The sequence below is a fragment of the Clytia hemisphaerica genome, unplaced genomic scaffold, assembly GCF_902728285.1.
Source record: "Clytia hemisphaerica strain Z4C2 unplaced genomic scaffold, Clytia hemisphaerica genome assembly, whole genome shotgun sequence".
NCBI lineage: Eukaryota > Metazoa > Cnidaria > Hydrozoa > Leptothecata > Clytiidae > Clytia > Clytia hemisphaerica.
The window spans coordinates 329,322-347,451 of record NW_027103581.1 but is presented as its reverse complement, the minus strand read 5'-3'; the positions used below and the strand labels follow the sequence as shown (position 1 = coordinate 347,451).

The 18,130-nt window shown below is 36.9% G+C and overlaps 2 protein-coding genes and 1 long non-coding RNA gene across 3 annotated transcripts; all 3 read left to right on the top strand.

The window, feature by feature from the left end:
- Positions 1–5,306: 5,306 nt before the first annotated feature.
- LOC136801248 (FHF complex subunit HOOK-interacting protein 1A-like) lies at positions 5,307–6,446 on the top strand. The gene is made up of 2 exons (XM_067057879.1): positions 5,307–5,397; positions 5,583–6,446. The coding sequence occupies exon 2, from the start codon at positions 5,751–5,753 to the stop codon at positions 6,444–6,446; it is 696 nt and encodes a 231-aa protein (XP_066913980.1). The 5' UTR covers positions 5,307–5,397; positions 5,583–5,750.
- A 4,047-nt stretch (positions 6,447–10,493) lies between these two features.
- LOC136801267 (uncharacterized) lies at positions 10,494–12,873 on the top strand. Its single transcript, XM_067057895.1, has 2 exons — positions 10,494–12,616; positions 12,802–12,873. The coding sequence occupies exon 1, from the start codon at positions 10,687–10,689 to the stop codon at positions 11,503–11,505; it is 819 nt and encodes a 272-aa protein (XP_066913996.1). The 5' UTR covers positions 10,494–10,686; the 3' UTR covers positions 11,506–12,616; positions 12,802–12,873.
- Positions 12,874–15,664: 2,791 nt separating this feature from the next.
- On the top strand, positions 15,665–17,101 carry LOC136801266 (uncharacterized). The gene is made up of 2 exons (XR_010845828.1): positions 15,665–15,958; positions 16,289–17,101. It is a non-coding gene; the product is annotated as an uncharacterized lncRNA (long non-coding RNA).
- Positions 17,102–18,130: the final 1,029 nt, after the last annotated feature.

Below are 18,130 nucleotides of genomic sequence, written 5' to 3'. Positions count from 1 at the left end.
CCCGTGAACCTTACCGCACGTTCCCAGTACCTTATTGTATGTTCCCCGTGAACCTTATTGTACATTCCCAGTGTACCTTATTGTATGTTCCCCGTGAACCTTACTGTACGTTCCCAGTATACCTTATTGTATGTTCCCCGTGAACCTTATTGTACGTTCCCAGTATACCTTATTGTATGTTCCCCGTGAACCTTACTGTACGTTCCCAGTATACCTTATTGTATGTTCCCCGTGAACCTTATTGTACGTTCCCAGTGTACCTTATTGTACGTTCCTCGTGTACCTTATTGTATGTTCCCCTTGTACCTTATTGTACGTTCCCCTTGTACCTTATTGTACGTTCCCCTTGTACCTTATTGTACGTTCCCCTTGTACCTTATTGTACGTTCCCTGTGAACCTTATTGTATGTTCCTCGTGAACCTTATTGTATGTTCCCAGTGTACCTTATTGTACGTACCCTGTGGTCCTTTTTGTACGTTCCCGTAAACTTCTTTAATGGCTCAGTTTATATGCATGGCAAACATAGCTCAAACCATCAAGCAGAGTCTCACCCTTTTAAAGCCTTTTTTTGGGAGATTTCAGCGAATGACGACACATTTGGCATTGATTACTGTAAAGAGATTATTTCCCATTATGAAATTTTGAATTTTTCTTTCCTTTCACATTCAGGTGCCAGGATTACAAATTCAACAAAGTTTGACGACCTCTAAAGCTGACAATACAATGTAACTTGCTGGCAATGATGTAATGATAATGTTGCACACAATGAGAATATGAACAAAGATAAACATTCTTGCAATAATTGAACCAAGGAACTCTATTGTTCCAAGATGTGATTTAATGATCAATGATACCAATGTCATGGAGTTTAGTTTATCAAGACACAAATTTCACAAAAAAGTTTGCTGGAAAGTGTTGTAAGCATTCAGCAATACTGTAACTAAATGTGACAATTTCAAGGTTGACAATTTGGTATATTATCACATGAATACTAATGTAACAGATGTTATGTACTGGAAATCTAAATCTGTAAAGAAGGAGATCCATTTTTAAGTAACTTTTTACTTGTGGATGGTATAATATGGTGGTTTAAAATATTGATGACAAGGAAGTTTTTCACTAATGTGTACAACATATTTCGATATCTCCCAAATTCATATTGCCATATTTCCATATTAGTCCCTTAGTAGACAGTCTCAAAATATTTTGGCACTTTCTTACTCAGATGAGTCTTAGAATAATATCAACTTGTAAATCTAAGATTTTATTTCCTTAATGAAGGTAAAAAACAATATTAGTTGAATAAAATACATTTTTCTTTGTGTCAAAATGGTTATCATTTGCATGCAATTTTTTAACAAGTTTTTAGACTTATATCATCTCTGAACATGTCTATGAAATAAAGACAATTTTTAGCAGGAATATGGTTGAATTTTGTTTTGCATCGGATATTGCTTAATATAAAGGCTTTTAAATAAATCTAAGTTACTAAGTTGGGGCTTTAGGATAATCTGTGGGGTTCGACTGCGACTACAATCTATGCTCTGAGCTATTGGAGGAAATATTTAACCACATCTTTGTGGCTCTTGTTAATTGTAAAGTAGCGTTGACTTTTATTAGCGTTTGTTGCTACCTTTTCGTCAATATGAAATAAACTATTACTTACTTACTTACTTACTTACTTACTTACTTACTTACTTACTTACTAATTTTGGAGGATTTGGCGAATTTAGACAGAATTCGCCAAAATTAGTTCCCACCAAAATTAAATTTTTTGTTTCCTTGCCTAAATAACCCTTGAAATTCATCAAATTTGCTCAAAATAAGGCAAAATAATAGAACAGATTTACGCTTTCATTCGCCAAAATTAAAATGTTTTAGGATATTTGCAAAGTGAGTTCCCTTAAGGGGGTATCTTATCAAAAGCATATGCTTGCATACAATGGGAGGGGAGGGTTGAACAAAAATGTACGTACACACACACACAAAAAAAAAAATTTCAGCCCATTTTTTGTGTGTAAAATTGTGTGAAAGAGAATAAAGAGTGAAATGTTGTCCTGTGCTCGTGAAATAATATACGACAATAAGCAAAGAGAACAGAGAGACTCTAGGACAATGTGTATATATCTGCTTAATCCTTATTGAGACCCTCACTTTTTACCAGAAGATTTGTACTTTGTACTAGGTGGGTGGACTATGAAAAAAGTACGTACTAACCAGCAGGGGTATTGGCAATGCGTAAGCTTGCTTACACAGGGGTGGGGGTACTCAACTTTTGACATTTTTACTGCATATGTACTATTAGGACGGCTCCCAGCGGCTCCTTATGTTATCAATGGTCAATTCGCGAATTTTGGAATTTTTGCGGTTAGCAGGTACCTTATGCCTCAATGGTCCCAAGAAAAAGGGAAAGTTGGTTTTTTAAATTTGCCAAATATTGACACTGCAACAACTTCTTCTCAACCCTTTAAGTATATCAGACATGGGCTATGTAGAAGGGCGAAGCTCTCCTGTAATGCTGTAATTTCATTTTTAGGGCCTGCATATTGTAAATTTTCCATGTGTGCGTTTGTCAAAAGAGTCGCACTCCACTTGCTTCACTTGTAATAAACAGACAAGTTAATAAGATATACTTATAATTATTGATATTCTCTGAACTCTGAAACACAGTTCATTTTGGGTCGCAGTAGTGGAGTGCATAACGTAACTTGCGATGCAACTAACAGTTAGTGGAAGTGGTTGAATTTTTTTATCAGACACAAACAAAAGAAATCTATAAAAAAGACAACAGAAAATGGTTATCATTCATGAAACTTTCTTGGGAAAATGGGCAAAAACACTTATATAAAATGGTAGAGATAAGAACATGTTAAGACCATTTTTAGGCTTAAAACTAAAAAAGATTAGAACATCCGATGATGTTCTTATGAAAAAATTGTGTACTTGAAAACGAATGCTGACGAACAAGGGGGAGGGAGTTGGAAATCACCGGTATTTCTGTCACATTTTTTCATTTTACTTGATCATTTCTTTTACAGGAAGGAGAACAGTATTTCATGGTTTTCTAAATAGTGTGGTCGTGTTACAAAAATACAGGCTGTTTGTAGGAAAAAAATAAGATCTAGCTGAAACTTTCTCCAGGCCTTCTCTATAGGATGCTTATACCTCATACCATTCGAAAGCTCTCGAAAAACTATATAGAAAACTTTGAAACGGTTATAGCCGATTTCATTACCTAACTCAAGATAATACAAGCAGAAGATGCTATTTATGGTCAATTTAGACCAAAATGTAACCAAAATGTGGCGAAAAGTGGAACTTGCGCATGAAATATATCGAGTTAGGTAAGGAAATCGGCTATAACCGTTTAAGTTTTTCTATATAGTTTTTCGAGAGCTTTCGAATGGTATACTTGATAATGTATGAAAATGAGTTTGAAATTTTCAAAAAAATTTGCCCTTAGGGTTTTGCCTAGGGAAAAAAGAAATGTCCCAAAAAATGGATGTTCCACCAGTGGGATTTTAGGGGAATTTTTCCTGAGGTATAAGGATCCTATAGAGAGGGTCTGGAGAAAGTTTCAGCTAGATCTTATTGTTTTCCCGTAAATTATGCTAAACGACCCCACTAAAAACTTTTCATCGTTTCATTTCCAAAGTAATCATTTTTCAACCCAGAACTCCAGAACTAATACCAACAACGTTAGGGAGCTGAATATTCCTTAAAAAATTCTGTTTTTTTTTCAGGATTTTCTTGATTTCTGTTTTATTTTTAATTAAATTTTTTCTGTTGATTAGCCAGGTAGGTCCATAAAAAGTATATCAGTTGTTATGTACCTTAACCCTTAGCCCACGCGGGACGCACATGTGCGTCCGCGCCTATATACGAGGGACGCGTTGTTAAGTTAATGTTTGAATCTGTATATATAAAAAAAAAATTTAAAATCAAAACAAAACAAAAATTTTATAATTTATGCAATTTCAGTAAAATTTATTCAATTTAATTTAATTTATTCATGACATCATAATTTATTTTCATTAGCTAATTATTTATACTAATTTATTCATGACATTATAATTTATTTGACCTTTGACCTTGACCTCACTTCTTAGGCTACCATTATGATGAGTCATCATGTTGGAATTGGCATGCCAACATGGTAGACTTATGCATAAAAGGTGTGTCTCAAAGTCAGTCTTGCTAATGCCACTAGACAGTAAGCATCATGCAACTTTTAGTCATTCATAAATTCAATATGGCTACCATTGTTCCATGTGGCACTCAGTGAGCACGCATTCAGTCTCAGCCTCTGCTCACATTTTGATTTTGGATTTTTTTTTTTTTTTTTTTTTTTAACATTATTATTTCCTTGATCTCCAAAAATATTGGTTCTTCTTACAAGAAAAGTGTTATATAATGTATATGCTGTGTGTATAAAATATATAAATAACTAACAACACGAACAGATATGGGAAGAAGGACTCATCGGAAGGAATAAGGAAAACTAAGTGAAGTTCGGAATCAGAATACTGAGATATGACGTTTGGAAGTTTGTTCGATTAGTAATAATTAAACTGGATAACGGCTTGTTCGCAAGATAGTCGTCCTAGATAAATTATGGCAGACAGTAAGAAATAAATAAACTATTCTTAGATAAATAATATCTCGTAAATATATTATGATTTTATATAGGCCGAGGACTAGGCATAGAAACAAGATTGTGAGAAGTGTGAAAAAAAAAAAAAAAAAAAAAAAAATATTGCAGTTAATTCGATGAGGCGTTTGGGTTGAGGAATGTGATACGTCGCTAATAGAATTAATTGCTAAACTAAAAATTAAAAAAAAAAAAAAAAAAAAAAAAATAACAACGAAAATGCAAGAGGAGTATGCTGTCCCAGCCTTATTGTTAAAAATATATATAGATATATTAAGCATAAATTTAAATAAATTTTAAACTAATTTAAAGCTCAATGTGTCAAAACCTAAGGTAAGCTTCAATGAAAAGGAAAGGATGGGGTTAGGTTAGGATCCTGAAGTAGTAAAACATTAGAATTCGTAATATTGTCAAGAATATAGTTATTGAGATACTTAGGTAACTTTGAATAGGTGATTATTGAAAAATTTCAAGGATCCAATGATTTAGCTAATGCCCTATCAAAATAAAATTTCCAAGCTAGATTTGCAAAGCTATCTTTTGAGTCGATATGCTTTATGTTAATAGGTAAATCATTAAAACATGTAGCACCCTCGTGCTCAAAGGTACCAGCCACACGATTTCTGTTTTCAACATCATGCATCATGGATTTGATTTATTCATGGTTCATTTTGTTTGTTTACACATTTTGAGCTTTTCATTTACCTACTGGCATCATTTCACAGCATTTACATTTGGCCAGCTGGTAAGTTTCTTTCACTGACACATCTTAAGTTAAGTTAGGACTTTTTACTTTTGTGACTTAGATATTATTCAACTCATACATTTTACTTATTTCCTACATAATTATAGATTCACTCATAGACTTAGGCTTATTTTCTTTCATTGTCAAACTTTATACTTACGCTATTTTCATTTTACATTGTTTAGTTTGACGGTTTATCAATATCAATACAAATCGTACAAAACTCGCCTGATTAATGCCCGCCAGCACCGGTAACCCCACAGTCAAACAGATCTAATCATCAAGGCGACCAGTCAATCAGACCAATTCGTCATCCATCACTCAGGCAATCAGTCATCACTTATCAACATCAAATGTCCTTACGCAGATCGACTAGAAAGACCAAAAGAATATCGGACTACAGTGTATTCAATTCACTCGGAAGGTCATCACTAGACGAATCACCGGAAACATCCGAACAACTACTGGACACATCTTACGAATCACCAGACACATCCGACAAATCACCGGACACATCCGAAAAATCACCGGACACATCCGACAAATCACCGGACACATCTTACAAATCACCGGACACATCTTACAAATCACCGGACACATCTGATCAAAGTCAAGAGGATACCTTACCAACTGAATCATCCAAGCAAGTTGACATCAAACCAAAGGTACCCCATTCAACTCAATCTGATATCGAGCTATCAAGGCACATCATGTCTCCCAAAGCTGAAGTGGAGGCAGAAATACTCATCGAAGAGATCACGGACCTCATCATCGAGAATCCAATTTCATCAGACACCATAGCTGAGAATGACGCTATTGTCACCCAATTGCTAGACTTACGAATTCCATTACGAAACTTCAAAAAACTCTTTAAAACTGAAAATCTGAATAAAGAACTTATTGAAGGTATAGAAAAGACCCTTCAAGACATCAGAGAGTACTTCAAATTAGCTCGTGAATTCAAGCAAGCTGCGACAGCTGCTCAAGTAAAGCAAACTACAGATGCTCAAAAACGGACACACCGAATCAATGGAGTTCACTGTGACTGAGATAATACGCTTGTTAACTGAAACTTACCACATACTTTCAACAATCACTAGACGACATAACCGATGCTGAGCTAATCGAGATAAAGAATGACAAGTCACACAAAACAGACATCATCAACAAAGTCGTCAAAAAGTATGAACTTATTTTACAAACTGAATTTACAAAAACTGAAACAAAAACTGTAGTTTCAAATATTGGTGTCAATTACAAACTTATGACATCTTTGAAAAGTACCTTTTATGAATCACTGGACAAACAAATCAAAGATCGAGATGTATATAAGCAAAAACTTTTCAACAACTCAAAGCTCAACATCACCCTCCACAAGTTCTCTGGTGCCGACACAGACGATTTCTACACATTCAAAGACAAATTCAACAAATTGCACCTACACACGACACCAAAACACCTTCTACCAGAACTCTTAAAGAACAACTTCCTTAAAGGACCAGCACTGAGTATGGTCAAGAGCATGAACGACATCGACAACATCTGGAAGCAACTGAAGTTCGCCTACGGAGACGTCAAGATGATGCTATCAAAGAAGATCAAACATGTAGCTTCAATGGAAAACTATTATCTAAAAGCAAAAATCATGAGTTGGCACATTCACTAAGCCGGCTCATCACCGCCATCAAAGAGATCATCCAACTCGCTGAAATCCATGGTATCGAACAACATCTCTACTACAGTGAAGGCTTACACCACATCTATAGTCTTCTCGGTGAACCAACACTTACAAGATGGCTACGCAAAAGTACAGATGAAGACTTCACACCAAGACAATCATGGTACCATTTTGTCAAGTATCTCGAGCAAGAACAGAAGCTACAACAAACCAAATTGACTGTCACCCAGACGTACCCTCGGCAAAACCCAAACCACCCAGGACTGACAGAGGACCTAACGGCAAAGGCAGATCAGGCTACTACAACAACCCAGACAATAGACTGTGCAATATCTGCGACTCCGAGCCTGGACAAGACAATCACCTTCCATCAAAAGGTCCAGCCGGAAAGCAAATCATCCAATATCACACATGTCACAAATTTGCTGAGTTGAGTCCTGCCAACCGTTATGCTGTTCTCCAAGCAAAAGGATACTGCTATCAATGTCTCTTCCCAGGAGCAAGCATCTCACATGGGCGACACAAAGAAGGCAAATGTCAACGTGACTTTGCATGTCCGCACGCATCACATCAAGACTACCCACGTAAACATATCCTTGTCTGTCACGATCACAAAGACACGGATGCAAACAAGAAGCTCCTCGAGAAATACAAGTCGAAGTACCTGAAGAATCCAAACCTACCACCATTCACAAAGAACATAAGTCTTTCATTCCATTCGTGCTTCAAAACAAAAAACGCCTTCAGCAAATCCATCCACTTCACCAGACTATCAATCAACAAGTGACGATGAAGGCATCTACCTACTTCAAAACGTTGTCATCAACCACAAGGTATTCACAATTTTCTTCGACAGTGGTTGCAGTGACTTTATCGTGAAACACAGTGCAATCAAGAAGCTTGGTACGAATGTCACTCAAGAGTCATCAGAGATCACATCAATTGGTGGAGTTGGCACCTCGACACAAACAACACGTGGAACATACAACGTCCAGATACCCATGATGAATGGCCAACTAGCATCCCTCAGAGGCGTGTGTATGGACCAGATCACATCAACCTTTCCACGCTATCCATTGACTGAAGTATTCCAACAAATCTGCAAGACGTACTCAAAAGATCCGTCAACTCTTCCAAAGCCATCAGCCCATGTTGGTGGAGATGTTCATCTGATGCTTGGTATCAAATACAACAGGTATTATCCTAAACTTATATATCAACTACCTTCTGGTCTGGCAATCTATCAATCAGTCTTTCGCAACGGTGATGGAGGTTCAGGCATCATTGGTGGTCACATCAAATTTTCACCGCCATTCACAATCAATTCTATGGCACCTCTAACATGTCAGGATTCTTCACCCGTCAATACAAAATCTACAAAGATGGGATCAATATCAACCCAGATGCATCTCATCTCTCATTTCCATCCAGAAGTATCAAACGTTTTGAAACATCTGAATCAACTGGCTCCGAAATTACTTATCGCTGTGTCAGTTGTCGAAATTGTAAAGATTGCAAGAATTCAGAACACCAACGTGAAATCAGCATCAAGGAGGAAGTTGAACAGAGCATCATTGACGCTTCACTTGACATCAATCTGGACACCCAAACAATAATAGCTAAATTACCCTTTATCGACAGACCATCAAAGCTCGCTCCCAACAAAGACATTGCTTCTCGTATCTATTATCAACAACTGAAGAAACTCGATCGTCCAGAGAACAACAAAGACAAAGCCGACATCCTTGAATCGGAAGCCAAGTTGCAAAAGCTTGGGTACGTTGAGTATGTCGAAAACCTTGCACCCGAGCAACAATCAACACTGAGGGAAACAACCAACCAAAATTTCATTCCATGACGTGCCGTCTGGAAGGAGAGTTCTGTCAGCACTCCGTGCCGTGTTGTATTTGATGCATCGCATCCAACATCATCTGGTGTCAGCCTCAATGACATCCTGGCCAAAGGACAAAACAACTATAACAAACTACAAAATCTTCTCATCCGTTGGTCAACACACCTGATTGGCATCCACACTGACATCCGAAAGATGTACAACACCATTAATCTACATCAAGAGCACTGGCAATTCCAGAGGTACATATGGCAAAAAGACTTGGATCCATCAAAAATCCCTAAAGAAAAAATCATTAAGACGCTCATTTATGGAGTCAGATCATCAGGAAATCAAGCGGAATGTGGTCTGCGATCCATTGGTCAACTCTTCAGCAAGGAGTACCCTGAAGTCAACCGTATCATCAAAGAAGACGTTTACGTTGATGACTGTATCACAGGAGAGTCATCCACCAAAGAAGCATTCAAACGTGCAGATGAACTACAGTCTGTCATCAACAGAGGAAACTTCACTCTCAAAGGCTTCACTTTCTCTGGAATGAAACCAACCGAAGATTTATCAGAAGACGGTTCAAGCATCTCTGTTGGAGGAATGAGATGGTTCCCTGAAACCGACGAACTCACACTCAGTATCTCAGACCTCAATTTCTCCAAGAAGAGGAGGGGAAAGAAATCTTCAAAAGCATCTAACATCATCCCGGACAAGCTAACACGTAGAGATTGTGCATCCAAAGTTGCAGAAATTTTCGATCTGACAGGGAAAATGTCACCAATCGTTGCTTCAATGAAACTCGATCTTCACGAATTAACAGCACGACAACTTGACTGGAATGATATTATTCCTGATGAACTCCGTCAAATGTGGTTGGACAACTTCAAAATGATGAAAGACCTCGGAGAAGTACGTTTCAAACGCGCCATTGTACCAGAAGATGCTCTCAACACAGACATACACACATTGGACTTTGGCGACTCAAGCAAATCATTAATTTGCACCTGCATTTATGCACGATTCCAACGGAAAAATGGTTCATTCTCCTGCCAACTTGTGTTTGCAAGAACACGCACAGTACCAAAAGGACTCTCATTGCCACGTGCTGAACTACTTGCCGCACTTATCAACACTCACACTGGTGAAGTAGTTCGTAGATCATTTGGAACACTACACAAGTCCTCACTCAAATTCACCGATTCACAAATTGCTCTCCATTGGATCTCCAACGATGAAAAGCCACTGAAGTTATGGGTCAGAAACCGTGTGGTAGAGATCAACCGTTTCAAATCAAAAGAAGACTGGTTCTACATACCAACAAACAACATGATTGCAGATCTTGGAACCAGACGTGGTGCAACCATTGCTGATGTCAGCCAAGACTCAAAGTGGATGAACGGTATGGACTGGATGAGACTTCCATCGACGGAATTTCCAATCAAATCTGCTCAAGACCTGAAAGTAACTGACTCGGACATCAAAGAAATCGACAAAGAGAGGACAATTCTTGTTCATCATGCTTCAACTACACCTGATCCAATTCAACTTGCAAAACAGAGGTATCAAATTCTCCAAATATCTGATCGACCCTAACCATCGTAGATTTTCAATCACTGTTCGCATCTTGGCATATGTTATTCGATTTTGCAAAAGTTTCATATCAAAATGGAAACAAAAGAAAACGTTGATTGTCCAAACTTCTAAACCACTCATCCTATCAAATGAAGAAATCATCAGAGCTGAAAAGTATTTCTATCAAAAGGGCACAATGGAAGTACAACATTTTCTACCAAAATCAAAGTATGACAAAATCTCACAAGTCAAGGACAACATTCTGATGTACACTGGCAGAATCTTGCCAACAACACAAGTTTCTGTTGTTGGACGTTACACTGACACCATGAAAGACCTTACATCAACGACATTTATGGTTCCAATCCTAGACAACAACTCACCAATTGCTTACAGCATTGCCTCAGAAGTTCATTGGCACGATCCAAACACTCAGCATTGTGGCATCGAAACAACTCTACGACACGTTTTAAAGAAATGCTTCATCATCAATGGTCGAAATCTCATGAAAAGGATCAAACGCTCATGTCAAAGATGTAGATTTCTGGAAAAACGCACCGTTCAAATGGCAATGGGACCCATTCCAATCTTCAATTTGACAATCGCACCATCATTCTATTTCACTCAAATGGATTTATCTGGTCCTTACTCATCTTATTCACCGCACCATAAACGTACCACTGTCAAAGTATGGTTGATTGTGTTTTGTTGCTGTTCAACAAGTGCAGTGAAGATCAAGACAATGGATGATTACTCAACAACAGCCTTCATCCAAGCCATTACACGCTTTGCTGCAGATCATGGATTCCCAAAACGACTAATGTGTGATGAAGGAAGCCAATTGGTTAAGGGCTGCAAAGAAATGAATATCAACCTACTTGATTTGCAGCACCATCTCAGCAAGACGAAAGTCGATTTCCAAGTATGCCCCGTTCAAGGACATAATATGAATGGGAAAGTTGAACGGAAGATACAAGAAATAAACAATTCCATCAGTAAATCACTCAACAACTAAAGATTATCTATTCTCCAATGGGAGACATTAACAGCTTCAATTGCTAACCAAATCAACAACTTACCCTTGGCTATTGGAGATGTCACCGGAGATTTCGAGTGCCTAGACCTCATTACACCAAATCGATTAATGCTAGGCAGAAACAACGACAGAGCAATCGACGGGCTCATACTCTGCGATCATCCCACCAAGATCCTGAAGGATAACGAAAAGGTATTCGATACATGGTTTGACGTTTGGCTCACCGTACATGTTCCAAAATTGGTCAAGCAAACGAAATGGTACGTAAGCGATCAAATTAGTGTTGGAGACATTGTTTTGTTCATTAAACATGAATCATCATTATCAAACAAATATACATACGGTTTGGTAAAGGAATTGGAGTTTGGAGATGACTTGTTGCCACGAAAGGCAAAAATTGTATATAGAAACGAAAATGAAACTGTTATGTGCAAAACCCATCGTGCTGTACGTGGACTGGTAATAATTCATCATGTAGATGAATGTGATTATTTACATGAACTTGGCATACTAGCCAAAAATATAGACTTCGCTTCCAAAGTTTAATTTTCATTTGGGGGAGTGTTAAGTTAATGTTTGAATCTGTATATATAAAAAAAATTTAAAATCAAAACAAAACAAAAATTTTATAATTTATGCAATTTCAGTAAAATTTATTCAATTTAATTTAATTTATTCATGACATCATAATTTATTTTCATTAGCTAATTATTTATACTAATTTATTCATGACATTATAATTTATTTGACCTTTGACCTTGACCTCACTTCTTAGGCTACCATTATGATGAGTCATCATGTTGGAATTGGCATGCCAACATGGTAGACTTATGCATAAAAGGTGTGTCTCAAAGTCAGTCTTGCTAATGCCACTAGACAGTAAGCATCATGCAACTTTTAGTCATTCATAAATTCAATATGGCTACCATTGTTCCATGTGGCACTCAGTGAGCACGCATTCAGTCTCAGCCTCTGCTCACATTTTGATTTTGGATTTGATTTATTCATGGTTCATTTTGTTTGTTTACACATTTTGAGCTTTTCATTTACCTACTGGCATCATTTCACAGCATTTACATTTGGCCAGCTGGTAAGTTTCTTTCACTGACACATCTTAAGTTAAGTTAGGACTTTTTACTTTTGTGACTTAGATATTATTCAACTCATACATTTTACTTATTTCCTACATAATTATAGATTCACTCATAGACTTAGGCTTATTTTCTTTCATTGTCAAACTTTATACTTACGCTATTTTCATTTTACATTGTTTAGTTTGACGGTTTATCAATATCAATACAAATCGTACAAAACTCGCCTGATTAATGCCCGCCAGCACCGGTAACCCCACAGTCTCCTTATAGCAATGTAAAAGTAGGAAAATTTTTTTTTGATACATCAAACTGTTCAACAGTTATTGGGCACTTTCGTTTTCGAGAGATCCCTCTATCCCGTCCTCATCCCGGTTGAGTTCCCTCTAAATCGGAATCAAGATAATTCCGGATAGGAAAGTGCTAGGGACTTGAAATTTTCACAAAATGTACTTATATTTGTCCTCTAAAGGATAAAAGAAAAAGAAATCATTTCTTCTCAGTTAATTTCCTAAAATTTGGCTAAAACAAGGAAATTTGAATCCGATTAATCCAATCAAAGATCGTCGTGAAACTCTAATTTTTTTCTTCCCTAAAGCTATAAAAGGTTATGATGGGTTTGGGCAATTAAGGCAAAAATTAACAAAAAGCTGGTGTTTTCTGTAAATCTGAGAATCGTGATAAGATCCTCAATGCTTGTTAAACAAAATTGGATCAACGAATTGATTGAACCCATTGATCGAATACTCTTAAATTCAAAAAAAATCTTATTAATTGTTGTTATTTGAACTTTAACTGTTCGATAGAGTTCGATTAGTTCAATTGGTTTGATAAATTTGACTGTTTGACTGTCTGGAACAGAGTTAAGAAATCTAAGAGTTCTCTGGAATGAGCACAACCCCTTTCACATTGATGCATACTACAATAATTTGTTACCTATTCAATAGACTGTAGTGTTTCCTAAAAAGGGGAGCCATTCAAACTCAAACTTGCCATAAAAAATGTTGATTGGATGTTTCGCTTGTTTTTAAAAACCACTACAATTAGTGATTGTGACGTTGTAGTTTACGAAATTGTTAAGATAAAATGGCATACTTTTTAACAACATCATTTATTTGAAGCCTCTTCATAGGAGAATGTGTCTTTCTTTAAAGAATTTTATAACACTCCATGGCAGATTAAAAGGATGATCAGAAAACAAAAGCTTCTTTATTTTTGATTTTTGTATTTATATACAATATATGAGGAAGAACAAAATTTTGAGGATTCCTGTTTCCGTAAAATTGTGATTCCCCATATGGTTTTCGAAATGGTGGCTATGGATAATTCCTTTGTTCTTTTACTAATTTTTTTTGTTCTATGTGACGTAAAGACGTTTCACAAATCGAAGTACTTTCACTAACTGCCCTACCCCCTTTCATCACCTCCTCGCTGTGGCAATCAAAGGTTATTCATCTCAAGATATTCAACTCTTTGTCCCTTTAAATATCTCACCGCTGCTTCTCTTTAAAAAGAAAAAAGAAACATGAAACATAATTTTTGGATGGATATTTTTAGATTTGTGGAACCTTTATGGCATCTTGTGTTTGTGCTAGCTGTTTGTTATCTATCTGTTACAACCAAGTGTTCAGCAGGATGTACCTACGCAAATCAACCTTTTGATTTGTCGCGTTGTACTCCCGAATCACCCCCCGAATCTATTGTGCATTTTCAAAAATTTTATTAGAACCATGCTGAAAGTCACGCAAAAATGACAAAATACAATTTCCCATCAAATCAATGTTCCAGGCGTAATCTATCGAACAAAATCGAATTCGATTTTTAATCGAATTTATCGAAACTAATCGAAATTAATACTTCGATTAGGCTTCGCTTAATCGAAACTATCGAGCTGTAATCGAATTAATCGAATTTTCCAAGGTTTTTCTCAATTAGTTCGATTACCATTCGATTACTTCGATTAGCTATCGATATATTCGATTATGTTCGATAACTTCGATTAACTTTCGATAGGTTTCGATTAAGATTCGATAATCTTCGATAAGCTTCGATAAGTGTTCGATAGCTTTGATTAATGTTTGATCTTTATCATATTTTCTCTTTTTTTAGACTTCGATCGAAGAGAACAAAACATCGAAGACGCAATGGAAAATAATATATAACATTCAGAACATTCACCGCGCTTCTCTTCGTTCTGATTAGGTTTGGCTTGTTTTTCTGCAGGCGTTTCAGCAGGCGGCAAATCACTCATTTTTAAAAGGGCGCTTGACAAGTGAACAGACGAACCGTCGTAAGCCGATCGTGAAAAAATGTGATGAATGTGTGAACCACAGAATTTTCCACGATTTGGTTCCTCGGTGATTTTAAATTGGGATAAAAACCTATCGTCAACTCAGGGATGACTGGGGCCTGAAGCTCGATTTGTTAGAGGAAATTTCCAAATCACGTACAGTAACCATACTCATGTGTGGTGATAGTCAAGCACGCTATAATGTGACATTTTTCTCTATTTCTTTCTAGTCTACCGTACGATTCGCATTGGAAAGGAGTGCCGTGGCAATATTTAAGGCAATGCAGAAATCAGAAGATTTATGCTAAGTACCGTATGTAGGACGGGGTGAATCGGATAGAATTGGAAGGTTTTGGGCAAATTGCCTCTTCCCGACGAGACCTACCACCTAATTATACCGCAGAACTTGACGAGTGGGGTCTAATTCGCGAGTTTAGAAAATTTCATTTTCAAAATTTTCTTCTACGAGGAACAATCTTCAATCGAATACATGAAAACCGAGTCACTCGTTTCGGAGTGAAGTGGATAGAATTTGACGGGGCGCCATTCCGAACATAAACAAACACTCTCTATATTTTGTGGTGGAGCAATACCATTTTTAAAAAATTACGTTTTGCCGAAGTTATAATTTGAATTCATGCAATTCTCACAAAGTAATTATTCATTAGATGGAGCATCATAAAAATATAATACCTAAGGGATATATATTTGGGTAGTACGTTTAGTATCATTTATAATAAAATTTTGATTATCGTGCGCAATGAAAAGTGTTGGTTGAATGCACGATAGAAAATGCAATGTAAGAAAATGAAACGTCTCTGAAAGGTCTGACTACATTAGCTAAATCCAAGTTTGTTTTTTATCTAACGCTTGCGTTTCGTTCCAGAGAAAATGAAACGGGAGAAGTAAATAAATGATTAAAAAAGAAGAGCATTAGAGAAACTGGACAACTTACGAAAATATCAAGTTTTCATCGAAGCATCGACCGATAGAGTCAACAAACACATGGTTGTTATATTCCGCGGTTACAGAAATATATCATACCCAGCAGGTGCGTATTTCTTTTAATCCCAGAAGAGTCTAGCATACCCACAGCTCTGTTTCACATTCACAGGCTAGGTTAGGTTAATAGAAAATTCGCCCGAAAAAAAACAGTGTACTAACCCCTTTGTTTTACGGACGTTATAAAAGAACATTGTTTTGAGGTTTGCGTCCATAGAATACCCCTGTCTCAAGTATTCACTGGACTTCTACTAATGCCCCATGAAAAGCTAACTTTTTCCAGTTTTGCAGCGATACTGGGTGTATTATAGCTGAGCCGATAAAAAGAGTAGAGAAATTAACCTGATCATCGTATATTTTTGTTTTCCCGTTATTTCAGGTGGTACTGAACAATCTTAGATACTTGAGAGAGGGAGAAGATTATCAATAACGCTCTGGTTAACTTTAAGATTTGTCGACAAAATGATAAGAGAAAACGTATGATACACCCCTGTATCAGTGACCCGGTCACAGATCCTGTCCGATGGAAACCGGTGAAAAAATTACAAAGAATGACCTAACTCTAACATGTTCACTGTCAAGCCATTTTCCGAAATTTCACTTCATTGAATTTCATCGAAAGTTTGACTTTCAGAGGCTCCGGTGGCCTTGGTTCTGCTTTAAGTGCGTTTGCCTACCGATCGACGCAGAATTTAAGGAAGATTCCAAAAATACAAAAACGAAGTAAGCTAAAGTATATGTATCAAAGGTTATGGCCCTTGGAGAACTGTCGGTATTTTGACACCTTTACTGCAACAAGGTCAACCCGGTCAAAATCGAAGAAATATTATTAATGAATTCTAGGAATAATGCTTAAAAGTTAATTTTTCCGTACTCCAGCGAGTATTAAGAGATTACAAATACAGACCCGGTGTGTGTGACGTTTTACTTGTTTCATAACTTCTCCGATGGTCGATTTCAAATTTTCACTGAGTTACTGAGACAGGGGTATTACGGTGGCACTTAAAGAATTCAGAACCAGCGTGGAATCGCCATGAACACAAAGACAGGAGACAGTATTAATTCTATATGGTATTCAATGCTCAGATGCATAGTATACTCGTAGTTGGCAGCAAACTTTTTAAGATCTTATTTGGAAAATATGTACTTTTTATTCTTTTCTTAGCGAAAGAAAATACTTTATAACATTGTCTCTCTCAGTGCCCGGTGAGAAATTTTATACCCTTTGGGAAAATGAAGGATAAAAAAACGGTAAGGAATATAGAAAATAAAAATTTCTCGGGTTCTTAAATGTCTGGGGCATATTTTCTCACCGGGCCGATTATTTATTGCCAATTGTTCCACTAGGAAGGGGATCCACCGTGTCATACTTTTTTGCCTCTTTTTCCAATTTCCGCTTGCAGAAATATTTGCACCCCTGTCTCCGAGTCAGAGATGATTTAAGCCAGGGGATGCGAGACCTCTGAGAGAATGAACAGCATATGAACGAACGGGAAGTTATGTCTTGCTTCATACTGTACCATGTCTCATTATCAAGCCTCAAGAAATAATCCCTTTCGTCAAAGACATTTCCTAGGAAGGACGAGAGATCGAGGCGTCCATTCTTTAATAAACGTTCCTATCCTGTTGTAAAGTGTTTGTAGCCTTACCCTTCCCACTATCTTCTTCTGGAAAATAATACATAACATATAAACTCCTAAATTATCACTATACAAAATAAACAAAGACATTGTATTCACATGAACAACAATGAACAATGAGTGACTATTAACATTTGAACATTTATTCCTAGCTACTCTGAACACTAACAAGCCTCTTGGGATAGTGTGGCAGCAATTAAAAATGACATGATGACGGCATTTGATATTTTTTAATTATTCAATAATTAACTCCTTTCCATTTCTCGGTTCCGTATCACTTAACAACGCCTTCAACTTGGGGCGCAAATGGGCGATTCGCGTTTTAACGCGAAAAATTTTCCGCCCTAACTTTAGAATGAAAATACGAAGAATAGACATTGTTTTTCGTTTAGTGAACCAAAGATTGTGTACAACTGGCTTTCGTAGAACACAATGCCAAAGGAATCTCCAATCACGGTCGCTTCATTATTTCTTATTCGGCATCTCAAAAAAGGGTCCGAAAATCAGAAGGTTTTCTTCTTCAATTTCCGAAGAACATGTTCCAAATCTTCGAAGCCATATTTTTCCGATAGCTTGATCGA